The sequence below is a fragment of the Drosophila biarmipes genome, chromosome X (genome assembly GCF_025231255.1).
Source record: "Drosophila biarmipes strain raj3 chromosome X, RU_DBia_V1.1, whole genome shotgun sequence".
NCBI classification, from domain to species: Eukaryota; Metazoa; Arthropoda; class Insecta; order Diptera; family Drosophilidae; genus Drosophila; species Drosophila biarmipes.
Genome location: NC_066611.1, coordinates 16,679,092 through 16,704,504, shown reverse-complemented (window position 1 = coordinate 16,704,504; position 25,413 = coordinate 16,679,092). Strand labels below are relative to the sequence as shown.

The window sequence follows — 25,413 nt, the reverse complement described above, 5'->3', positions numbered from 1 at the left end:
ACATCCAAAATAAATAACGTCTAAAAGAAAAATTTTGTTTTTGATATGCTAAGTATTGCTAATATCCAATGTTTTCAAATTGTTCTGTTTGTTGTTTTTTAAATTGTCACTTTTTAAAGGAAAAAAGTTCATACAAATTTTTAAAAGATTTAGCTTTTTACAATACAAATTAAATAATTATACTTTTCATACAAAAACACGTTAAACAAAAAAACTTAAGTTGGAAAGTAAACATTTTCATTTAATACTCCATTGGTAAAAAATAAATCAGAAAAAATAGAGCGTTAGAAATATAAATTATATAGGGTCACCCAAAGTTCAGTGCGCGCGGGGTGGCAACGCCATGTGAATTCCTGGTATTTTTCGGATAACGATAACGATAGGCGCTGAGTGGGACCCTCCCCCACTGACTCCTTTGTTGTTGTGCCTTTCTTGGTATTTTTATACCAATTATCGGTGCGAAAAGCAGACGGATAAAGAGGAAAACAGAACAGAACGGCAATTGGAAACGAAACGAAATGTGAACGCGGCTCTCACAACAACAAAAGAATAGTTGCAGCAACGACGCGCGTGTGTGTGTTGCTACATGTGAAGAGCACAGCGGAGATCTAACCTAACACGAGATTAATTTAATAATTAACAGATAAACGGTTAGTTTCTCGCGGCGAAGGCGGCGCAGTAGCGAATTAATTGCAATTAATTACCTCTCAGCCAAAGGTGAGCAGCGCCAGAGCCGAGCGAAAAGAGAGTAGAAGGCGTGTGAGCGTGACGAAGAGAGCGAGAGGGCGAGCGAGAGAGCGAAGGGGAACGGATCGAAAGGAAAGCGAAGGCAGGGAAAAATCGAAGAATCTTCGACAGCCGAAAACCCAACTGGCCGGGGAGCAAATGTCAAGTTGCGGCGCATAAATACATTAATTTGAAGCCCCCCGCACAAGTCAGGCTCCTCCAAATTTACACACTCACACACACACACGGCAGGCAGCAGTTGTCGCAACAGGAGAAAAAAGGTGAGTTTTGTGTGCGAGTCGAGGCGTGAAAATGCAGTGCATTTTTTTTTAGTTTCTCGTGTGTGTGTGTGTTCGCTCATTTCTCTCTCGCTCCGCGTCTCGTGTGCATTGGCGATGCTGTATTGATTTTTTCGGTGGTGGCTAGTGGGTGGGTGGTGGAACCGTTACCGCCCTCCCTTTGCCTATCCAGTCCAGCCCCCCTCCGCCAAAGCAACCCCCTGCCCCCCGAGCACAAGTCCGAAGCGTTTCTCTATTTATATTTACACTCCCGAGCGGCGGAATAGTGAGAGAGAGAGAGCGCTAAACAGTTACAAAAGTGCAAAGTCTGTGTGTGTGTGCCCGAGTGTGCGTGCGTGTGTGTGTGTGTGTGTGTGGTGGCGAGGTGTATCCATTCGACTTTGCTGATCTTTTGTTCATTTCTCGACAGGATTCAGCACACGATGTACGCCGGAGCATATGCACCCAACGCCGGCGGCGTTCAACAGCACACGGGCGGCGGTTACTATGGCAACGGTGCCGCCGCCAGCGCTGGCAGCGGCGGCAATGGTGCCCCACGCCACGAGCGACCCTACTATCCGCGCAGCAATTTCGCCGGAGCAGCCGGCGGAGCGACCATTAATGGAGCAGCCGGTGCCGCGGGGAGCATGCACTTTGGCCAGCCCTACGGCGTGATGGCCTACGGCATCCAGAACGGCCTGGGCATGGGCGCCGCCGGAGCTGGCGGCGGTAATCCGTATCGCCAGCAAAACGGTGTGGCCTTCGCCGGCAACGGCCTTGGCGGCGGCGGTGGTGGAGCTGGCAACGGTTCCGGCGGAGCTGGCGGCTATGGTGGGCCGCGTGGCAAGAATCCCAATTACGCACAACGCTACCAGAAGCCGCACAATGGTGGCGGCGGCGGTGGTGGCTACCAGAGCAATAACTACAATGCTGCCGCCCTGGGCATGCTCTCCAAGGAGGAGCGTGCCGAGATCCAACGCGAGAAGGCCAAGAATCCCGGCCGCAATCTGGTCAAACCCATTTGGAATAATCTGGAGCCCTTCCACAAGGACTTCTACAACATTCATCCCAATACGCTGGCCAAAACGGAGGAGCAGGTGGCCGAAATACGCCGCGAACTGGAGATAACCGTTTCGGGCAGCGAACTGCCGCATCCGGTGGTCAGTTTCGAGGAGAGCTCGCTGCCCAACCACGTCATCGAGGAGATGAAGCGCCAGGGTTTCACCAAGCCCACGGCCATCCAGTCGCAGGGCTGGCCCATCGCCCTGAGTGGCCGCGATCTGGTGGGCATCGCCCAGACCGGTTCCGGCAAGACGCTGGCCTACATGCTGCCGGCCATTGTGCACATCGGCAACCAGCCGCCCATACTGCGCGGCGAGGGACCCATCGCCCTGGTGCTGGCCCCCACCCGGGAGCTGGCCCAGCAGATCCAGTCGGTCGTGCGGGACTACGGGCATCTGTGCAAGCCCGAGATCCGACACACCTGCATCTTTGGCGGCTCCTCGAAGGTGCCGCAGGCCCGCGATCTCGATCGCGGGGTCGAGGTGATCATCGCCACGCCGGGCCGACTGATCGACTTCCTCGAGAATCGCAACACCAACTTGCAGCGGTGCACCTATCTGGTGCTGGACGAGGCCGATCGCATGCTGGACATGGGCTTCGAGCCGCAGATCCGCAAGATCATCGAACAGATTCGGCCCGACCGCCAGGTCGTCATGTGGTCCGCCACCTGGCCCAAGGAGGTGCAGGCCCTCGCCGGCGACTTCCTCAACGACTATATCCAAATTAACATCGGCTCGATGAGCCTGTCGGCCAACCACAACATCCGCCAGATCGTCGAGATCTGCACCGAAATGGAGAAGCCGCAGCGCATGGTGCGCCTGCTCAAGGAGATTGCGCCGACCAACAACTCGGCCAACAGTGGCAACAAGATCATCATCTTTGTGGAGACCAAGATTAAGGTGAGTTTTTCGGGGAATAACAGATTATTTAGTGTCCAATATCATTCTCCGTTTTAATAGAAGTGGTGCCACAAGATATGCAAAGTATTCTGGGCATATTTCCCTTGAATTTATTGTTTATACATTGTCAATATCTAGAATTCCTTCTTTTGTTTAAAGTATTCCAACAGTGGTAATAAACGGCTGCTGGCGAGGGGAGAATGTTTATGTGAAAACGGAGCGCACATCTCAGATTTCCTTACTAATTTCTCGTATTTTCCACGCCGTCTTTCAGGTGGAGGACATTCTCCAGATCATCCGCACCGAGGGCTACACTGCCACCTCAATCCACGGCGACAAGACGCAGAACGAGCGCGATTCCGTGCTGAAGGACTTCCGCAACGGCAAGTCCAACATCCTGATCGCCACCGATGTGGCCTCGCGCGGCCTCGACGTCGAGGACCTGCAGTACGTGATCAACTATGATTACCCCAACTCCTCGGAGAACTATGTGCATCGCATCGGACGCACTGGACGCTGCCAGCAGCTGGGCACTGCCTACACCTTCTTCACGCCCGACAACGCCAAGCAGGCGCGCGAGCTGATCTCCGTGCTCGAAGAGGCGGGCCAGACGCCCTCGCAGGCCCTGCTGGACCTGGCCCGCTCGATGCCCAGCTCGGGCGGCTATCGCGGCAACAAGCGCTGGAACAACAATGGCGGCGGCGATCGCAACTCGGGCGGCCACAACGGCGTCTACCAGCAGCGCAACAGCAACCCGCTGAACTACCAGGCGGGCAATAGCTACAACAACAATCGCGGCGGCCCGCCCACTGGCGGTGGCGGCTATCAGCAGTATGCCGCTGGCGGCAATAGCTATCAGCAGAACGGAGGAGGTGGCGGCGGCGGCGGTGGTGGCAGCTGGAATCGGATGAACCAAATGGGACAGGATGGCGGCGGCCAGCAGCAGCGCAATGGCAACACGTATCGTCCGCGGGCTCCGTTCAACAATGGCGGGCCACGAGCCATCATGGGTCACCAGGGTGGCGGCGGCGGAGCAGGCGGTGTGGGCGGCGCTGTCGGCGTAGGCGGTGGCCCCCAGCCGCATATGGCGCCGCAGCAGGGTGGCCAGTACATGCCGCAGGCCTATCGCAGTCGCGGCCAGTTTGTGCCGCAGGGAGCCGGCGCCGGTGGCATGCCGCCGAGATTCCAGCAGTATCCCAAGCGGGAGTACCAGCAGCAGGGAGTGCCCCACTACGGCCAGCAGGCTGTGCAGCATCAGCAGCAGCAGCAGCAGGTGCAGCAGGGTGGCCAGCAGCCCAAGCCGCCCAAGGATGATGGCAGCAAATATGCCCAGGCGCCGCCACCGGCCGCGGTGACCACGTCGCTGGTCCATTACACGCCGGCCAATTCGCCACCGATTGCGGCCGTGATTGCGGGCACCAATCCGTATGCCAACCAGTTCAGCATGCCGGCCACCTACTATGCCGCCCAGCATCACCAGTTCGCCCCGGCCGTCGCAGGACCTGGACCGGCACCCGGCCAGGCCATCGAGCAGGCGGGACACCAATAAGACCGCGTGGATAATCGGAATGTGGATCGTGGAGAGCTACAACAACAACAACAATGACCGCTTTAGCAACAACAACAGCAGCAGCAGAAACAACAACACCAACGACATGGACAAACAATTATCATTGAACCAAAAGCACACACTCATGAAATCGCAATGCATATGAGAAATGAATGAAAGAAAGGATATAAGTTGCCAACATACAAACGAGAGCGCAGTTACACTTGTAAATTCTAAGCCGAAAAAGTTGCCTTTTTTACCTTCGTTTTTTATTTCACCCCCACTCACTACCATTATTAGCATTTTTACGTTTTTATTCGCCCATTCGGGCATTCGCAGCTTGTGTTTGCGACACAATTTGACCTCCCATCCCCCTCGACCTTTGCATTCGTCACTGTTCTTTGGGCAAACAGCCGCCAACATCAATAATCAGGGGTGAGTTGGTATCTTATATGGATGAGAACTAGATTTCATTGGACTTTTCTAACCCACACAGCCATCGCCAGGATCATCGCCCTCGAAACAAACAACCACTTGAGTTTTCCACCACAAGGTAAAACGAAACAAAAACAAGAACACCTCGAACGTGAAACATTATCGTAGTTTTTAAGCTTTTCACACAAAAACACCGAAACACACACTGACAGTTGCATGTTCTTCGAATGTTTTAAGAGAATTAAGTAGGGCTATTATTATTTCTTTTCCGCCAAGCTAAATTAAAACTAGAGACACACAGACACTGTTAATTAAGCGATAAAAACGAAAATAATCATGTGTATTAATTTGTACACAAAGCTAGGAACACAATTCTCCAAAAAAAAAAACAAGCACGCAACCAAAAAAAAAGAAAAGAAAAAAATTGAATTCAAAAATTAAAGTAAGGGTTAGCAAGAAAACCCTTTTCTCAACTTGGTTGGTATTGAACGGTTTGCTTATAATAACACACACCTAAATACAAGCCTAATTATTTGACACACAGACATATAGCCGAGCGAAATTTGCAACAAACAATTACAACAAAGGGAAAACTGACTAAATTCTACACAAATTCCAAGTAAGAAAACGCAGCTAACGGTTGAGATGTATGAGCACCCATATTTAGGAGGAAAAAGAGGAAGTGGGCAGCGCTGCTTTGGTAGGAAGTATGTAAAAGAAAAGCTAACAAAACAATCGATAACGAACAATCGATAATAATAAAACAATTGAAGCAATGGGAGAACACTCACACAGCCACACAGAACCCACACGAGCACACGCACACACAGCCACCCACACCGAGACACACCCACAAACCTACACATTAACACACACCACGAACACCACAAGGACAAGCAAATTTAAAGTTATCATTTGATTTTCCATTTTGATGCATATGTATATGTGTGTGATCTATATATATGTGTGTATATATAGCTTGATTTTTAAAGGAGATTAAAGCAAAAACTCATTTTGTTTAAGACACTTTATAGAATTCGATGATAATCCCCCTAACACAACATTCGCATAAATTAACGAGGTTTTTTCAAAAGTTCTATGCAAATACTTGAAAAAAACATGAAACAATTACATTTTTCAATTATTCCAAGACCAAAGAACAGAAGCAGTTGAAAAAAGAAGAGGTAGCAGAAAGCAGGAAAGCGAGGAAAAAAGAAAAGACGCCACATTCATCCATAAAAACAAGTAAAGCGAACACGAAACAAGAGGATTAGCAGGAGGAACACAAAACATGGGTAGAAGATCGAGATCGAGTAATGCCAAGCAATGCCACACGAAAATAATGATAATAATGATACAGCAAACATAATGCATACTTCTGACTATTCCAAAACGCTCTCTTCCGTTGCCCCATAGGTTTACATTTTTGTTTTATTATCGTTTCTCTCCAAATTGCCCCTTGACTCTCTCCTCTTCCTTTCGAATGCCAGAGTTCAGTACGCGTAAACACTTAGGTAGTAGTAGCGAAACACACCAATTGGCAGCTCCAGTTACATATAGTTAGCAGTAAAACAACCGGAGGTCGTCTGTCCACGCCGTTGTCCACGTTGTTGCAAGCAGTGCACGTTGTCCTCCGCGGAACAAGCAGTACGGGAACAAGCAGTACAAAAAGACTTAGAATTTTGGAGACGTAACGGACACAAGGGAATATTCTACAGAGGAATCATGTGTGAGAACCACTCAGCAAATAGATGAAAATCATGTAGATTATATTTATATATATATTTGTTAGCCGATCGCGGGGGGAGTGAAAGGAACACTTCTAATCATTTTGTATTTTTTATTTTATTAGTTTTCTACGTGTACGGTTTCCTTTTAGCAAATAAAAGTCTGGGTAAACAAGAGGGAATATTTATATATGGTATATCGTCAACACAAGGATCTCTTTTTAAAGCAAAAGGGCATGACTCGACTTTTTTATATAGACCTAATATTCCTGTAATTCATAGAAAGTTCATTTCATTTTCGGGTATCTCGGGGTTTTTAGTTCTTTCATACATTTACAAAAGAAAAAGTCATTGGAGACGGGAACGAGGGAACTACAACTAAATAATGTTATCTTTTTTGTATGTACTCTAGGCGTATACGCAATGTTACCAAGTGAATTAACGAATTAACGTTCTTATTTTTATAATTTCCTACTTCTTAATTATGATTTCGATGCAACCGAATTGTGATGATGTGATAGACTTATATAAACAAACGAAAATACAAAAAGTACTAATTAATAACCAATTTAAACAAAGTAAACGCAGCGCCCCCAAAAAGGCCAGGCCAAAACCACTGAAACTGAAGCAGAGGCAGCTGAAACTGAAGCTGAATCTGAGTCGAAATCAGTATCTGAATCAGAAGAGGACTATGATATATGTTATGTATTTGTATTATTGTCGTTGTCGTTGTCGCTTAAAGACAATGTCTGATGGCTACAATATAATGTATTATGGATGACTTGAGGCATACATTCTTTTTTTGAAGAAATAAAACTATAGAGCGCGATATTTGTATTGTATTTATCTATAAGTTGTTGTGTACACACTGCGAAAAACAAACAAACCAAACAACAAACTAAAAAAAAAAAAAAGCAAAAAGAAAACACGGAAACACGCACTAAATCAAAACAAAACGAAAAAACGAGAAAAAAAGAGCAAAAACTGATAAAATTTAAGAGTAACTGAAACCGAAAGCCCCGAAAAACTAAAGGGGAGTCGGAGAATTCGTTGTCCCCTTCGCACCTTTGAGGCAAGTCCTTCGTTTAAGTCCTGATCGATCGCTCTATCTCTGTCTCTCTCTCTCTCTCTATCCCCATCTCTAACTCCCCGCCCCACCCCCTATAAGATATGTATTTCTCGCTCGCAGTCTCTTCTTGAAACGATAGATTTAAAACGATAGAAATTCGCATATACATATATTTTTGAAAGTATAGAATTGCAACTTTTGAAAAAATGCAACCAAAAATAAAGACGAAAGACTAAAGCCAAAAACAAAATGAATTCAATTGTTTGAAGCAAGAACAAGAGAATAACGGTGAATGCGCAACGAAGTGCCGTTATTTCGATAGTTTGTATAGCTGTTTATTTTCCGTTTCATTTACTTAGAGAACTAAAAATCGTTTACACACACACCACACACACCCACACCCAGTCACATACGCGTTTTTGGTTTAGTTTTTGTTTTTGCGTTTGTTTTAATTTTTGATTTGTTTCGTTTTAAGCTTTTCGTTGGTAAACCAAAAGATATATGTGTATGTATGGGCATACATGTATCGATGTCGATAAAGTCGATAAAGTGAATGCATTTACCGTTACAGTGCGATGCGCACAAGTGCCAAAAATGCAGCAAAAACACCCGCACACACCCACGCACTCTCTCACACACACACGCAAGCACACACACACACACACACAGAGAAGACACACACACATCGAAGAAACCCACACACACAAATTTCTTATAGATGATACAAAAACACACAAACGAACATATTACATATTTACAGTGGGACAAAAGGAGTTATGAGCTGACTTTTTGGCGCTCGCACATCCTGCGTGGCCCACTGTACATACAAGACCTACAAAACAAGCATACTTTTAAGCGCCAAAGTTAGGAGCGGCTTTTGAGGGTTCTAAGATAAAAAGCGAAAAAGAATTAAGAAACCATAAAACACCAGACTTGTGGGGCAAAAACAATTAGCAGCAGCAGCAGCAGAGCCAGATCGTATGTTATAAGCTAAATTTGCCTTCGGCAGACGGAACTAACTTAAAAATAATAAAATGTTTAAACCAAAACCCATTGTGATAACAGCTGCGTAAACGAAACACGTTAGAACCTGTCTTGTATTTCGATTGCGATTCGATAAAACGATAAACGATAAAACGGGGATCCCCCACTAAGTCCTAAATAATACAAATTCAATCAAAAGCAAGCAAGCCAACAATTTATCCAAACTAGTTTTTAAACGAACACAAAACTCACCCAGCCGCACACACACGTATTTTACTGATTTGAAAAAGGAGGAGAACTATTCCTGATTTTCATTTGTTGTGTTGATCAATGCAAATTTTAGCGAAAAGAGAAAATACAAAAACGAATGCAAATTCTTAGCCATTTCGAAGGAGCGTGCATTTAGAATATTACATCAAATAATATTTACACTTGCATACATTCAAAGCAAACCATTTGAATGAATTCTAAATACTACTATAGATCACTAACACAAAATGCAACTGAGGAGTCAGTCGACAAGCATATGCATACAAGTTAATGCAATTATTGAACGAGGAGCCAGGAGCCAGGCAAACGCGTGTGAATGTATGTTTGCAGCTTAAGCTAAGTTAGCACACACAATATTATAATAATTATAACAAAACGATATAGGTATGCAGTATATGATGCATACATTTGTAATGCACCGCCTCCCCTTCATTCCGTGGCAAAACAAAAAGAAAATCGGCACGGAAAAGGGGGCGAAAACCAACGGAGAACTCTAAATTGTAATCAATTTACCTATCTTATATTAGGTTATACGTACCCATAAACATAGCCCCGTCCTCACCTTGAAATTGGACAACCAACCTTCCCCTCCCAAAATGTTAAACAAGAAAACGTAAAAAAAAAACGCATAAATATGAAATATGTAACGGAAATCTTTACAAAAACGCGAAATAGATATCTTCTATATAATAAATAAACGCCAACAAAAATCACTTTTAAACTGAAGTATTTTTCTTGTATTTTATGGGTGCTTTTGGGTTTTTAGTTTTACGTTGTTCTATGTTAACTACAGAGCTTGATGGGTATGGTGGGTAGGTCGATGTCAATCTGCAATTTGGCAGTCGAATGAAGAAGTCTTTCTGGAAGAAAGATCGAAAAGCGCGAATTCTTCAGCAAAAAATGATGTACAAAATCGTGGGAATCGAGTGAGACCTTGGATTTTTTAAATAAAAATGTTTGTTTTTCGTTAAAACAATATTAAAATGAAAAACTTCCAATTCATCCGCGAATTCTTCAGAAAATGGAATTTTAATGATGTCCCAATTTATTACGGTGCGAATCGAGAAACCAAAGGGGTTTTGGGATTTTACAAAATGAAATCAATTTTGTATAAAAGAATTACTTTACTTATAAAGAAAAATTCAACTGAATAAAATATAAAAAACGAGAATTCTTCAGAAGATTCAACGTTAAAGTTGTCCTAATTTACTGATTAAAACTGGTGTCTAGAAAGCAAATGGGTCTTTGCATTTTACATAATTTAATCAATTAAGTTGATAAGAAGTGTATTCATACGTATAAATAAAATTAAAATTAATAGTATGTGTAGACTATTAAATCGAGGCTATAAAAATCGAGTATTTTTCAGCGGAGGAAGCCTTAAAAATGTCCTAATTTATTAACAATAGTATTTTTGGACTTCACATAATAAAAATCACTATTGAATACAAGAAACGTAAAAGAAATATTGTATTGTATTGTTCTTCCAATTATTCTCCAAAGTAAAAACACGCTCGCTTCGAATCACATTTCCCATAATACTTCTTTTTTGAAACGCCCACGCATTCCGACCGCCAGTTGCCCAGATCGAACGCGGGACTGCGTGTGTATAGGTATAAGAGCAGCCTCCCCGACCGAATAGATCCGCCGGAGAGGCGATAACAAAGCCCACGACATCAATAGGTAGCGAAGAGTCAGTTGCGGACCTCCGGAACAGATTAGAGAACATTATGGTAAACACAGAACACAGAACACAGTACAGCAGTAGCACATGGGTTAAGTTCGTAATTTGTATTGGTAATAATAACATCCAGATATCCAAAGCGTAGACATATACAGACAGGACCCGCAGATCCGCAGACGAGTAGACATTGGGTTAGCGGGCTCACATAACTGGCAACTGGCCCTCCTATTCATACAGTACAGTGTATAGTATATAAAATTAACTAATTCATTTATAAAAAGCAATCATCAAACTCCAAGCCGCGCCGCTCCCAAGCAGTTGGTTTGTTTCTAGTTTGTTTGTTGGTGTTTTCGTGTTATCCTTTGTGTTTGTCTTTGATTTTCATCATCTGGTGTTTCCTGTGGCTCCTTGAGAGGATTAGAGCGTGGTGATGGTGTTGGTGGGGGAATGAGATGTGTCTGGCGGCGGCGCCTAGGTGAAGCTGCAGCAGGAGTTCGTCTTTTTCGCCGTCTTGTAGAAGGCCTTGCTCTGCAGCGACAGCTTCTCCGACTTGCTGACCATGTCGTCCAGCTTCTCGCCCCGCTCCAGTACCGCCTCGATGGTGTTCTTCAGGATGATCTTCGTCTCGTCCAGGTCGTTTTGCATTTTCGTCAGCGGATCGGCTTCGACGGGATTCTGATAGCGTGCCAGGAACGCTGGCAGCAGATCGAATGAGATGGTGGCCTCCGTGCCGTTGGGCCACTGATCCGCCGACACCTTGGCCGTGAAGTCGTCCAGGATCTTTGTGATGAGTGTGTGGGCCACGCGATGCGGGTACTCATGGTCGGCGATGAGCACGCCGGCCAGGTTGTCCGCCCGCACATAGACATGGCACATGTAGGCGTCCTGTTTGACAGACTGCCTCAGGGCCGACTGTGTGCGCTCCACAATGGTCTTGGATGCGAAGCTGCAAGGGGAAGTGGGGGAAGCAGGGGGATGAGGTTACTGATTGATGATGATGACTCTGTGAGCCTGCGCCGTCCACATGCATACTCACGTCATGAACTCGTTGACGGTGCCACGTTGGAAAAAGGAGAAGGACTGCAGGTCGGCGGCGGTCTTCAGGAGACGCGCCTCGCTGGCGCCCTTGTGGAAGATGCTCAACGCGAACAGCTTGACCATTTTCAACGGGGGGCGCTGCGTAGGGTGAGTCTGCGGGTGGCAAAAGTGGGCCGCTGTTGCGCTGCTGCTCCTCCTGGGGCACGGGCTGGCTCCTGGCTGATCCTGTGTGGCGGCGGCGGGTGGGATGGCGTTCGGTTCACTTTCACCGCGCTGGCATTCGTGGAAAAGTGCGACAAGTGAGTTTTGTTAAGCGCAGTAAATTCGAGCTGTTGCCCCGTCTTGTATTGTATATATGTGTGTGTGTATGTGCGCGGACAGCGTTGCCAGATGATGACGAATCGGGCTTTTTCCTCGACCAACCCTGAATTGCCAATAAAAAATGTGCAATGTTCTTATTGTTTGGGTAGAAATTGAAATCAAAAATTAACCAAGTAATTAAAAGGTAATAAAGCTTAGGAAGTAACCAATTTAGCTTATTATACTAAAAATAAATAAAATAAAAAAATTATTTTTTAAATGATTGCATCGTCTTAGTTATTTAAGTGCACATACAAGATATACAAATTTAAAAGATTTTTAAATATTTCATTTCCAAAAGTTTTTGACATATTTTTAACCCGCACTAAAAACTCTCGCTATTTTTTTCTTGTACCATCGCTAGAAAAATCGATAGCAACTTATCGGCGGTTTTTAGTGTAACGGTTTTCTTTGTCAAGTTGCAAGTTTCTTTTGCAAATTTTTGTTAACAATTTGAATGGCAAAGCGCGTTAAATTTCAGCGTCTGGCGCAGATGCAGCCCACCATGACGCACTTCTCCACGGTGGCGCTGATTGTGTCCAAATCCTCGCCGAACATCTTCTACGACAAGTTGAGTGGCACCGAGCGCGGAGTCATCACCCTGACCATCCGAGATTCCCCCCACGACCTGACCAATTGCAAGTGCTGGGGCCAGCGGTCCTGCGTGGATGAGTACGCGGCCATGTTGCACATCGGCCATGTGGTGGACATTGTGGGCGCCAAGGTGATGGCCATACCAGAGGCTCCGCCCGGCGAGCAGCGCTACCAGCCGCAGGAGACGCTCTCCTGCGCCCTGGTGGTCAACGAAGGAGCCGGCTATGTGGTACGACACGACAGCGATGACTCCGCCAACATAATGATTCTTCAGCAGCTGCTCCAACGTCCCATCCGGCCACTCAGCGCGGTGCTCAAGCTGTCGGATGTGTGTACCGGGTTTGGATCTCCCAACAAGATGATCTCCGCCTATGTGAATCTGCTGGTGGCCGTGGCAGCGGTGCGTCCAGTGCGTCAGATCAAGCGAAAGCTGTCGGCCCACAGCAAAATTCAGGAACTATTGCAGTGCCTAGAGGTCATTGTGATAGATGCCAGCTATCCGGAGGGCATGTTGTTCTCCGTTTGGCAACCCGATTGGATACGACGTGCCCAGCAGTGGCAGCCACGTCGCACGGTCCTCCATTTGGTCGACGTACGGGTGTCCTTCTCGGACTTCCACCGATGTCCCGTGCTCTCCCATTCGAATTGTACGCTTATTTGCGAATATCCCCAGGCGGCTGGCGAGGATTGCCGCCGGCTACTGGCCTTCGCCGCCAATGTGCCGCTCAAGAGCTTCGATGGCTGCGCCCAGGCGGAGCTGGACAACCTGCCTGCAGGTGGGTGATGATCAGCTACCCCGCACTTTATATTTATTCTCTGGTTTTCTTGCAGCTGCCAGCATCCAATCTCAGATGACGGTTAGACAAATATACACCCGTGCCGAGGGCGAACTGCAGGATGCCTCCTCCAATCAATTCACAGCTGTGCTGTATGGCATGGTCACCAAGTTCGACTTGGACGGATTATCCTCCCACATCAACAGGAAGTGGCAAGTGCTTTGGCTAACAATTTTCTTCTATTTTCTAATTTGTTGGGGATCATTGGCATAGGTAGCACGCGTTGCAACATGCCATTTATGCTTTTAATGATGTACCAAATTAAGCCAGCTTTCCAAAACAGTCGGTATTTTTGCTGTACTCCATAAATTGGATAAACTACGATTGAAAAACCGTAAGAAAATGTGTTTTTTTTTTTTTACTTTAATCCGTAATGCAAAAAAAATTATGATATACCCCCTGTAAAAAATCGAAAATTGGGTCAAAAAATACATTTTCATTTAAATGAAGCTGATCGATAGGAAATTAACCCAGCTTTCCGAAACAGTCGGTCTTTTGGCCGTACGCCATAATTTGGCTAAACTACGATTAAAAAACCACAACAAAATCAATTTTTTTTGACTAAAATCTGAAACTCAAAAAATTGAGGTATACCCCATAGTAAAAAATGGAAAATTGGGTCAAAAAATAAATTTTCCTTTAAATGATGCGGATCGACAGCAAATTAAGCCTGCTTTCCGAAACAGTCGGTCTTTTGGCCGTACGCCTTTATTTGGCTAAACTACGATTAAAAAACCACAACAAAATCTACTTTTTTGACTAAAATCTGAAACTCAAAAAATTGAGGTATACCCCATAGTAAAAAATGGAAAATTGGGTCAAAAAATAAATTTTCCTTTAAATGATGCAGATCGACAGCAAATTAAGCCAGCTTTCCGAAACAGTCGGTCTTTTGGACGTACGCCTTAATTTGGCTAAACTACGGTTAAAAAACCACAACAAAATCTATTTTTTTGACTAAAATCTGAAACTAAAAAAATTTAGGTATACCCCATAGTAAAAAATGAAAAATTGGGTCAAAAAATAAATTTTCCTTTAAATGATGCGGATCGACAGCAAATTAAGCCTGCTTTCCGAAACAGTCGGTCTTTTGGCCGTACGCCTTTATTTGGCTAAACTACGATTAAAAAACCACAACAAAATCTACTTTTTTGACTAAAATCTGAAACTCAAAAAATTGAGGTATACCCCATAGTAAAAAATGGAAAATTGGGTCAAAAAATACATTTTCATTTAAATGATGCTGATCGATAGGAAATTAACCCAGCTTTCCGAAACAGTCGGTCTTTTGGCCGTACGCCATAATTTGGCTAAACTACGATTAAAAAACCACAACAAAATCAATTTTTTTTGACTAAAATCTGAAACTCAAAAAATTGAGGTATACCCCATAGTAAAAAATGGAAAATTGGGTCAAAAAATAAATTTTCCTTTAAATGATGCAGATTGACAGCAAATTAAGCCTGCTTTCCGAAACAGTCACTCTTTTGGCCGTACGCCTTAATTTGGCTAAACTGCGATTAAAAAACCACAACAAAATCTAATTTTTTGACTAAAATCTGAAACTCAAAAAATTGAGGTATACCCCATAGTAAAAAATGGAAAATTGGGTCAAAAAATAAATTTTCCTTTAAATGATGCAGATCGACAGCAAATTAAGCCAGCTTTCCGAAACAGTCGGTCTTTTGGACGTACGCCTTAATTTGGCTAAACTACGGTTAAAAAACCACAACAAAATCTATTTTTTTGACTAAAATCTGAAACTAAAAAAATTTAGGTATACCCCATAGATATATACTTAATATTGAAATTTACTACTAACACTCATCTTAAGCTAAATGTATTATATGTAACTTATATAGAAGGAAGTATTTTGGAATGCCGACAGATTAGTTTTTTATATTGGGTTGCCAGGGAATATAATCTTTAACATATATTTGTGTACATATATGAGTTGCATAATTATATTGGAATATTTATATTGTCCGATAAGTACGCACAGATTTTTTGCATAGGTCTTGGATCTATTGACAACATGATGAACATGGTAGCAACTTGGCAGCGTTTCACAGAGACACTATCTCACAAAAAAAAAAACAATTGAGAAAATATATTTAATGGGTTTTAACTAAAATGTTTCTGATTTAAGGCTTTTCTGATTTAAAATACTTCGTTTAGCTTAAGGGGTAACTAAAAATATTTAAGTCACTATGGTACATACCTGAAGAAGTTTTCCATGCTCTGGAGTCTTGAACGACGACTTTTCCATATATATGTATATATATATCCAGCAAACATAACAAAAGCTCCGCTTCTATCCATACATATCCAGTGATCTGTCCAAAAGCACCAACACACACACAATCATTCCCTGGAACTTCCGGTCAACTGGCTTTTCGATTGACCATAGCATCCATTTTTAGCTAGAACTAGAAGAAGAGATCAATGTGTTATTAGCGTTATCAATGACGTGGACTATTGTAAAACTCAACATAATTTATACACAACATAAATTTATAACTTACAATGTGACATGAAACATGTGACATGAAACATGTGACATGAAACATCCAAATAACTATTAAGATAAGTTAAATGTTTTGTGTTGCATGTTATATGTTACATGTTGATTATAGATTTAAAAATTTTGCACATTGAAAGTCGCTTAAGTTGACACGACTATAACTAACAAACTTACACCTATATGAGGTTCATACCTGGACAGGACCTCGATGCACTGCATCCTGGAGTCCAGTTCCTCCTGTCCAAAGGCACCAACACACACACTAACACTCGCCCGAACTTCCGGTCAACTGATTTTTGGAGTGACCATAGCCTATAGGTCATTAATTATGAGCTAGAACTGGTTGGGAATTATAAGCACCCACAGAAGAAATTAATTTGAAATGAATATTTTCTATGACGTGGCCATTGTAAAATTTAAATATTACTTAATAATTGCATAATTGAATGTTATTTTTACAACATTTAACATGTCTTGAGTTGTTAGTTGGATGTTTTATGTTGGATGTTCCATGTTAAATATAAATTGTTTGATTTTTCACATTGAAAGTTGCTTAAGTTTACCTTAAGTGGTGACTACAAATATTTAATTGAACTCAAATAACATAAAATCCTGGACGGTTCTCGATGCACTGCATCCTGGAGTCCTGATCCACCTCCTTATATATCCAGTGATCTGTCAAAAAGCACCTACACACACACACAAACATTCACCGGAACTTCCGGTCAACTGATTTTCGGAGTGACCAGAGCCCATTGGTTATGCATTTTGTATTATATAAATTAGCAAATTAATTTTTTTATGTTGCACGTTTGAGGGGCTTAAATCAAATTTCAGTTAATTTTTTTTAATTTTTGAAAGTTAAAAAAAATACAACCTAAAATAAACAACACATAATTTAGGACTCCTTTTGTAATAAGTAAGAGGTCAAGGATCCCAGTGATTTCAGTCGAAGAATTACCTCTTGTCCTGCGAGCCCAATAATCGAATTGCCAATCGCTGGGTTGCACTTATTATTATCGAAAAATAAAGGATTGCAATTTATAATCTCTCCATTTGCATAAGACATTCGACACTCCTGTCGAGACCCCTTTTATAGAGCTTAAATTGGATAAACTACAATTAAAAAACCACAACAAATTTGTTCTTTGACTAAAATTGGAAATCCAAAAATTTACTTGTAAAAAATTGAAAAATGGGTCAAAAAATACATTTTCCTTTAAGTGATGCAGATCGATAGCAAATAAAGCCAGCTTTCCAAAACAGTCGGTATTTTGGCCGTACGCCTTGATTTGGATAATCTACTATTAAAAAACCACACAAAAAAAGAGTTTTTTCCGCAAAAATCGGTAATTTAAAAAATCAAAAAATAAATAGTGAGTAAGACATTCATTAATAAACCCCTACTAATACAAACCATTACCTTCCTCTGTCGCTTTAGCACCGCCTGCCAGCGCCTCATACCACGACACCTGGAGGACTGCGCCTGGGACTCCTGCCAGATGGAGTTTCTGCTGGGCAGCGACGGGTCCAGGTCCACCAGCTACCTGAACATCAACATACAGTTCTCCGACCAGACGGGCACCCTGGTCGAGACCCGGTTGGCTGGCAAGCCGGCGGAGCGGATCCTGGGCCTCCGGGCGGAGGACTTCGAGCGACTGGCGGAGCGTGAGAAAGGCGAGCTGAAGTGGCGCTTCCTGCTCAAGTACTTTGAGGCAAGACTGCTGGTGAGGAAGCCTACGGGAATGCGCAAGAGTCTCGTTGTTGTGGTGGTCGACATGCAGGCCATTCCTCTCCAGACGCTGGCCGAGAAGGTGGCCGTGTTCTAGACGCACTCCCGCCACTGAAAGACTGCCCCGAAGTGTACATAAATAGCGAACTTTATTTCGCGTTTTCACATAAAAGTGTACAACTGCAATACATAAATAGATTGAAAGCGCCTAGAAACTCTGCCAGGATGTGGGTGTCAAGTGGGATACGTTTGGCTCACTGGGATGGGTCGTCTAAGTGCCTTTTGCCTAGTGCTAGAGTGGGGTGGTGGGTGTTCACAGGGCGTTTCAGGTCCATAAAACAGTTTTCGGCTACAATTTATCATGCTAACTTGGTTTTGTGAACTTCGATTTGGTATCAAAATGCAGTTGGATTAGGCCAAGTGGCCGGGGATATAGGCTTCTTTAAAGTCCTGACCTACGACTGTTTTATTGTTATCAAACGCACTGTTCAGAGACAGCTTTAGGCAACGACAAGTCATTAAAATACAATTTTTGGTCAGTTGGGACAGTGGCAAATACAATTTTTAATCAAAGAATAGAAGCAAATAAATAACTAAAATACAAATTCAAAAAGGAATACAATTTGGGTCAACTTAAAAATAATAATGAAGAGCATTTAGAAGAGCATTTTTAAATATTGATTAAACAAAAGCCTGCCTTTCGGCCATAGTTGTGACCTCTACACCTGCCTTATGGCCATGGAACGCACTGCTTAATACGCCTTCAAGTTTGCCTCGAACTAATCTCACCTGCCCTGCGATCTATAACCTCGTTATTGGGATGGGGGAGATGCACCTGCAGCTGGAGCGGAGTGGCAATCACAAGCACCAACGCACCGACGCACCGCCAGCTGCAGACACAACTTTGGGCTGAATACCTGCTACCGTAAACTATAGTTATAATCAATCAATAATCAAAGCTGAGTGTCACATTTCACTATACGAGTATATAAACAACAATTTGGTACAACGCTTAATACTGACCTATGTACAGACATATACACATAACAAACGAATCTGGCCCACGGGAGGCGATGGACAAACGAATCAACAACAGGGACCCAAATCAAATGGTCTCTAAGTCTGCATTTTGTACAGGGAATGATGCTGGTAACTACTGAGTTCTCTTGCCTCCTACTTAACTATTCTTTGTGACTCCTTTCGCCGGCTAAATCAACAATATTCACCGATCTCCGGAAAGAGCGAGAGAGAGCATTAAACATCGAAATCGTAAAATCATAAAATCGAACGAAAACATAAATAAAAAAAGAAAACGTAAGTTTAAGTTAAAGTTAACGTAAGGTAAAACGAAGTGGGGCCTCGTGCCTACTTGGAGCTGCCCGCCTGCGAGTGGTGGTGGGATGTCGCGTGGTGGTAGTGCGACTGGTGGTGCGACGCTGCGCCACCACCGCCGCTGGAGCCACTGCCTCCCGCTGCGGAACCGCCCGCCGTCGAGGCTCCCTGGTGGCTCTGGTGGCCTGCCGCGGACGCACTGTGTCCGCCGCCACTGTGGTTCAGCGAGGGCAGCGAGGCGGATGCCGTGGCCGCCACCAGTGCCGCTGCTGCCGAGGCAGCTGCCGCTCCAGCGGTGGCCGTGTTCAGCTTGGTTCCATTGGCATTGTTCACCCGCAGCTGGCGGATTTCGGGAAAGAACTCAATCATGAGTATCTCCAGCAGCTCCTAAAGATCACAAGGCTGTTAATATTAATCCATCCATTTAGTACCATCAACTCACGTAGAACAGCTGCTTGTTGTAGGCGGGATTCTGCAGGGCCTCGAACACCTTGAGGACACCTCGCTTGGCCGCCTGGGCCCCCACCAGGTTGCACAGCACCTCTGGGATATGATCGGTGAGCAGCGCCTTGGCCGCCGTGGTGGTCATCTCCCGCATGTCGTCCGACCGCGTGGGATAGGCGGAGGCCAGCACGCCGCCCGGCCAAAAGGACTTGAGGATGGCCGAGAAGTAGTTGTGCAGCATGGACTCCTCGAACAGATAGGCCACCGACTCGCGGATCTGCCGGTTGATCGTCCGGCCGTATGTGATCTGGACGAAGGAGATGAGGCTCTTGCGCAGCCACTTGAACACCCCGCCCATGTCGAAGATCTCGCCCATGAGGGCGTACATCGGCTCCGCAATCGAGTCCTTGCTGTCCAGATCGGCGGCCAGCATCTTGGCCTCGCCGCCGGACTCGCCATCCAGATAGTTGGATATGTCTTCGTCGTCGCGCTGCAGCCCCCAGAAGGGATCGGTGGCTTTGCTGGCCTCGTGGGCCTTGCCGGCGTCGCTGCGGAACAGCGTGGCCAGCGAGAACTTGGACTTCTTGGGCGAGGGCAGCGACTGCTTGAGGTGGTCCGAGCTGGGGCTGAGAAACGTGTAGATGGCCTCGCTGCCATTCAGATGGTCGTCCTCCAGGATGAACTGATTGAAGGGAGTGAGGAATTAATGCCAAGTCCTTATTATACATAGGAGAACTGCAGCTTACATTCAGGAACTTCTGAATCTGCGCCTTGGCCTTCTCCTGGCCATGCCTGTCTGCCTTCAGGAAAAAGAACTTGAAGTTCGTGGGCAGGTCGATGGCCTTCAGGTTGGAGCTGACGTGCCTCAGCTTCCGCTGCAGCTCCTTTAATAAAATACACAAAATGTTAGCTCTTCTTGCAGCAGCATCTTGAGAGGGATACCCACATGCACTTGGTTGAGGGAGCGCATCACCACCCAGCCGCTGGAGATGCCCGAGGGTCGCCTGCGGGCATGGGCATGCCCGCTGTCGCCGTTTTTGGACGATGTCGTTTGCGGCGCGTTTATGTCTTCGTCCACATGCACCAGTATCATGAACTGCAGCGATTCCTTCTCATCCGAGACCTGCAGTAGGCAAAAAAGGTGTTGTTTTATTGAGCAATACCCCAATCCCGAGGAGCACTCACCTCCACGCTCTGTATGGTGGCCTTCCACTTGCCCAAGTGCTCCGTCCAGGCGTCCGTGCGCCGCAAATGCGCCTCCGTCTGGCGCTTCTCGCTCTTCAGCCACTCCATCTCCTTCTCGAGTATGGACAGTACCTTGGACTCCGGCTTCACCGAGTACTTGAGGGCGTCCAGCGCCTGGTTCTTTTTGTCAATGCGTTCCTGTATCTGTTCCAGTTTTCGCCGTGCATACGACGTGTGGGCGGCCACATCGATGGCACCGCCGGCGCCGCCGTTAAGTCCATCGGACGCGCCCGGCTGCTCATCCGCCAGCGGCTCCGGGGCATCGCCAATGGTGTGGCACATCAGCAGCGTGGGATCTGCGATCTCGTTGGAGTCCAGCGCCTCCTTCAGCTGGCGGTACTGGTCGCTCAGCACAAACGGCGGATAGTACTTCTCCTCCAGCGTGCGCAGTACGTTGCGCTGGATGTCGTAGAAGATATCCGGATCGGCATCGCCCAGCAGGAACGTCTCGATCAGCTTGCGCTCGTGCTTGTCGATGTGGATCTCTGACTTGGGCACCCGGATGTAAGTGTAGAAGATCTCCGTGCCCAGCTGGTGGCTGGCCGACTTGTGCGCGTGCTTGATCTCCTCCACGGCCAGGTAGAAGCCAATCAGGGCGCTGGCCTTCAGCGGCTCCAGGAACAGGGTGAAGTAGCGCCGGCCCACCGCAGTGTTCAGGATCTCAACTAGCGTTAGGTCCTATAAAAGATACAACGCAATCAGTATTGTGGGGATGGAGGGCACCGAAGATCCCTTACAACATCGCTGGAGTAGTTGCCGTTCCAGCCGAACTTGGCCAGGTTCTTCTCGCACTCGCCCTTGGCCATGGTGAGCTGGCGGACATAGCGCTTCAGCCGGACGGCGGCCGTGAGCTCCGACTTGGAGAGCGAGTGGTCCTCGTGATCGGGATCGAGGCCTTTGGCACGCTGCAGGTTCTGCATGGTGGTGGCATGCATCAGGTCGTTGATGATGCTCTTGCGGATGAGCGAGAGCTCCTCGAGGCTGCCCGAGTTGTTGATGATCTTGAGGAAGTCCTCGAAGCTGGCCGCGTACTCGTAGCTCCGCTTGCTCATCGCCGCCGCCGCCAGCCGAGTCTCGATGTTCTGCACCACCTTCTGGTTGATGTAGTCCGGTGCAGTGAGCATTTTGATCATGGGAAAGAATACTATGGATGGCATAGTGGGTTAAAGACTGGATATCTTCATGCTCCCGACCACCACTCACTCTTGTAGGAGAGAATCTCGCTGAGCAGCACCTTCAGGGGGGGCAGGGAGTAGCCGCGGGGCAGCAGCAGGATCACCATAATCTCGCACAGCTTGCGCAGGAACTCCATTTCCTTCTCCTCGTCGGCGAGGTACGGGTTGGTGCTGAAAACTGGAGGCGAGTTGGTCTCAGCTCTGGAAGAGTCAACATAATCGAAGTTAGTAAGCAGACTGTGTAAAAATAGTAATATATCCTAGTTTTTTATAAATTAAATAGATTATATTTTAGCTTTTTCCAAACTGTAATCAAAACGCAAACACAGGTGTTGCCCTTCCGCTTATGGACTACCAACTAAGTGATTTGTCATTGATGACTATTCCCTGACGCATATAAATTACATTTAATTCTAGGCACTGCATTCTTTCGCGATTTCAAATAAAGATAGAGAAATTATAAAGATATATATATCTCATTATATCTTATCAATGATACTACGAATTGGATTTCTTTGTTTTAAGCATGATTAAAAAGAGGAGCCAATACTAATCTCAACACTTCATGGATTATTTTAGTATAAATGAATAATATCTTTGTTTTTGGAGGTTATTGACATTAAGTTTTGCTATCAAAGTTCATTCCCAAATAAAAGTTTTAAGCGTAGCACTCACGCCCTGGCTTCCGCAATGCGAATCTTCTCCAGATGCACCGTCACCCGGTTGACCATGTCCACGGCAATGATCTTGGCCGCGTCCATTCGCGTGGCCCGCTCATGGATCTTCTGTATGGCATTCCACAGATCCTCGCGCACCACATCGTTGATCAGCTTGGGCTTGGTGACCACGTAGCTGGAAGACATAAGGGAGCCATTAGCGAGGGTTTCCTGGGGTCAACTGCTGAACTCACCCCAGCCAGGGCAGCATAAAATCCCGCAGCACGTACTCAATGATCTGCTGAAGCTGCAGGTCCACCGTTTTGCCGAAGATCAAGGGCAGATTCGAGGGATTCTTGATGGGATTGGGCAAATCGAAGATGTTGCTTCTAAGGGCCCAAGGAGATGGAGAAAGAGATATAGTGGGTGCGCATGGTATAGAGCAAAGTCCGCAACTCACTTGGTGGCATTGTAGAGCAGTCGCGAGGGCACGCGACTTGGCGGCGTCGGCTCGTTGGTGGTGAATATGTAGTGGATATAGACGGTGCCGGCCACAGCTGTCGGCGAGTGATAAGGGCAATTAGATATTTGGCAATTTTAATTAGCCCCTTCGCCCGGCACTGATTGCCCGATAAGGCGGTGACTCATTCCCCCCGCCCAAATCAATCCATGCCCCTGCTACGCCCTGGAAGAGGGCTACGCGGAAGACTTACCCGCAAATACCAAGACCAGAGAATAGACCACGAAGGCGAAGAACAGAAAGAAGGTGGGATAATACCAGATGACGGCCAGCAGTGTCAGTGTGATGCCCGAGACGATAATCCTCCAGTTCAGCTGCAGAGCCCGTAGCAGTCTGCGGGAGAGATGTTACGTGGATGGGTTATCATCGGATCTAAGGATCTAACTGGGTTGGGATGGGACTGTACCGGGTGGCCAGGAGCGTCAGGCGCTGCGTGGCCGTTACGGAGGGCTCCGGTTCGATGGGAAACAGCGGCAGGCGGCGGTTCTCCATGGTGTCCACTGCGCACTCCTCCGATTCCATCGGCCAATTGACTCCGGACTTCCGAATCACTGCCTCAGCTTATTGGCCGCTTGTCTTCTGAATATTTGATGAGTTTCGTACATTTTCGACCCGCTGCTGACCATTAAAAATAGTTCTCAGCAATTGCGTCAATTCCGCTTTGGTCTGGTGTCCACCTCCTCCTCCGCCGCCTCCGCTTCTCTTCTTCACCTCGACCTCCACCTCCACGAACGAAAAACGAACACAAATATGGTATCGTATGGTGTATCGGTTTTTGGAGAAGCGTCGTATCGTATATAGAATATAGGATGGCCGGAGAGGCAGGGGCTGGGGCTGGGGCAGGGGCTCGGGCAGGGGCTCGGGCACGGCACGGGCAAATGTGGAGACAGCTGGCTGGGAATCGGAGCCCGAATCACAACTGCCTGCTGTATGCGCTAAATCAATACTGGGCGACGCGGCGGATCCGCAACAAGTTGATTGGCTTGGCCAGCTTTATCCGGAGCGGAGTTTCATTTCGCCCCGATTCGCTGCGATGCGATGCGATTCGATTCGATTCGATTCGTTTCGATTCGTTTCCGAGGAAGGAAATCAAAACAACTCGACTCTGATTGCTGATTACACACTCTGCTCCTCCGGACTCGGACTGCTGCTGGCGCTGCTGCTGCGCAGTTGGGATCGGCGCTAGGGCTCGGGCTTATCGCGGCGGCCCTGATAACACGTCACAAGTCCGCTTTCACGCCCGGCTATCCACTATCCACTATCTGGCTGTTGTGTTTATGGTTTTCGCCAATATATGCACTCCTCCCAGCGGTCGGCGGTCGATAGGCCGAAGGGCCGCCTATCGGTGGCCCAGCGATAGGTCCGTTATCGAGGGGCCCTCTATCGATTCGCCTTCGAAATCGAATTCAAACCACATTTTGAACAGTCCAAAGAGGAATGAGGAGGAGGACTTAAAAACTAAAAAGTAAAAACTGAATCACGATGGAAGTGTCTGAAAACTAAAAATTAAACCTACAAAATAATGGATGGAAGTTTGTGAAGAACTAAAAAGGACATATAAAAACTATTAATGTAAACTAATAAATAAAAAATAAATCATGATGAAAGTATCTATAAACTAAAAATTAAAACCAAAAAAGAAATAAAAAAATCATGATAAAAGTATTTAAGAAACTAAAAATTAAAAGTGAAAAATTATGTAAAGAAGCATCTGAAAAACTAAAAAATAAAAAGGAAAGGATAATCGAAGTGTCTGAAAAAACTAAAAAAGAACATATGAAAATTATAAATGAAAACTAACAAATAAAAAATAAATCATGCTAGAGTATCTAAAAACTAAAAAATAAAAAGGAAATCATAATGGAAGTATCTAAAAAATAAAAAGGAAAGGATGATGGAAGTATCTGTAAAACTAAAAAATAAAAAAGAACAAATGGAAACTAACAAACAAAAAAGAAATCGTATTGGAAGTATATAACAAACTACAAATTAAAATTTAAAAAAAAAATAAAACACATGTATATTACAAAAAATCGTTAGAAAGGAAAATAAATAAACAAAACATTTAGGAAAGAACAAAATATATACAATATTAAGGAGTATTTCAATTTCAAACCAAGGCACACTTTTTGTCAAACATAAGAAGGAACACTGATGTTATAGGACGGAAAAAAATAATATAACTTAAAAAATTTTGATCTTACAAATAAAATTGTTACAATTCAGTTGCTAATAAAGCAAATATTTATTTTTAAAATTGCAATCAAAGAAAAA

General features: G+C 45.3%; 4 protein-coding genes across 5 annotated transcripts; 2 read left to right on the top strand and 2 right to left on the bottom strand.

The window, feature by feature from the left end:
• Positions 1-402: 402 nt before the first annotated feature.
• On the top strand, positions 403-9,725 carry LOC108028863 (uncharacterized). 2 transcript variants are annotated; one of them, XM_017100852.3, is made up of 5 exons: positions 404-650; positions 712-1,007; positions 1,435-2,965; positions 3,240-4,949; positions 5,011-9,725. In XM_017100852.3, the coding sequence occupies exons 3-4, from the start codon at positions 1,448-1,450 to the stop codon at positions 4,512-4,514; spliced, it is 2,793 nt and encodes a 930-aa protein (XP_016956341.1). In that variant the 5' UTR covers positions 404-650; positions 712-1,007; positions 1,435-1,447; the 3' UTR covers positions 4,515-4,949; positions 5,011-9,725. The 2 variants fall into 2 exon arrangements, with proteins under 2 accessions (XP_016956342.1, XP_016956341.1); XM_017100853.3 differs by having other exon boundaries at positions 403-717.
• A 792-nt stretch (positions 9,726-10,517) lies between these two features.
• On the bottom strand, positions 10,518-12,095 carry LOC108028867 (synaptobrevin homolog YKT6). Its single transcript, XM_017100858.3, has 2 exons — positions 11,720-12,095; positions 10,518-11,629 (listed from the first exon to the last, which is right to left on the bottom strand). The coding sequence occupies exons 1-2, from the start codon at positions 11,842-11,844 to the stop codon at positions 11,155-11,157; spliced, it is 600 nt and encodes a 199-aa protein (XP_016956347.1). The 5' UTR covers positions 11,845-12,095; the 3' UTR covers positions 10,518-11,154.
• Positions 12,096-12,483: 388 nt separating this feature from the next.
• LOC108028852 (protein hold'em) lies at positions 12,484-17,985 on the top strand. The gene is made up of 3 exons (XM_044093469.2): positions 12,484-13,451; positions 13,507-13,663; positions 17,477-17,985. Exons 1-3 carry the CDS (start codon positions 12,539-12,541, stop codon positions 17,862-17,864), a joined length of 1,458 nt encoding a protein of 485 aa, XP_043949404.1. The 5' UTR covers positions 12,484-12,538; the 3' UTR covers positions 17,865-17,985.
• A 311-nt stretch (positions 17,986-18,296) lies between these two features.
• On the bottom strand, positions 18,297-24,449 carry LOC108023792 (sorting nexin-25). Its single transcript, XM_017093431.3, has 12 exons — positions 23,546-24,449; positions 23,333-23,472; positions 23,080-23,176; positions 22,874-23,008; positions 22,639-22,815; positions 21,992-22,164; positions 21,526-21,932; positions 20,729-21,466; positions 20,490-20,666; positions 20,290-20,427; positions 19,542-20,225; positions 18,297-19,486 (listed from the first exon to the last, which is right to left on the bottom strand). The coding sequence occupies exons 1-12, from the start codon at positions 23,659-23,661 to the stop codon at positions 19,133-19,135; spliced, it is 3,336 nt and encodes a 1,111-aa protein (XP_016948920.1). The 5' UTR covers positions 23,662-24,449; the 3' UTR covers positions 18,297-19,132.
• Between the last annotated feature and the right edge of the window lie 964 nt (positions 24,450-25,413).

Excerpts from the sequence above, each read along its gene's own strand:
- LOC108028863 (XM_017100853.3), top strand. The coding sequence starts at position 1,448 with ATGTACGCCGGAGCATATGCACCCAACGCCGGCGGCGTTCAACAGCAC. Across the intron at positions 2,966-3,239 it reads TTGTGGAGACCAAGATTAAG|GTGGAGGACATTCTCCAGAT; the intron begins GTGAGTTTTTCG and ends GCCGTCTTTCAG.
- LOC108028867 (XM_017100858.3), bottom strand. The coding sequence starts at position 11,844 with ATGGTCAAGCTGTTCGCGTTGAGCATCTTCCACAAGGGCGCCAGCGAG. Across the intron at positions 11,630-11,719 it reads ACCGTCAACGAGTTCATGAC|CTTCGCATCCAAGACCATTG; the intron begins GTGAGTATGCAT and ends TTCCCCTTGCAG.
- LOC108028852 (XM_044093469.2), top strand. The coding sequence starts at position 12,539 with ATGGCAAAGCGCGTTAAATTTCAGCGTCTGGCGCAGATGCAGCCCACC. Across the intron at positions 13,452-13,506 it reads GCTGGACAACCTGCCTGCAG|CTGCCAGCATCCAATCTCAG; the intron begins GTGGGTGATGAT and ends GTTTTCTTGCAG. Across the intron at positions 13,664-17,476 it reads TCCCACATCAACAGGAAGTG|CACCGCCTGCCAGCGCCTCA; the intron begins GCAAGTGCTTTG and ends CTGTCGCTTTAG.
- LOC108023792 (XM_017093431.3), bottom strand. The coding sequence starts at position 23,661 with ATGGAATCGGAGGAGTGCGCAGTGGACACCATGGAGAACCGCCGCCTG. Across the intron at positions 23,177-23,332 it reads TCTGGTCTTGGTATTTGCGG|CTGTGGCCGGCACCGTCTAT; the intron begins GTAAGTCTTCCG and ends ACTCGCCGACAG. Across the intron at positions 23,009-23,079 it reads CTGCTCTACAATGCCACCAA|AAGCAACATCTTCGATTTGC; the intron begins GTGAGTTGCGGA and ends TTGGGCCCTTAG.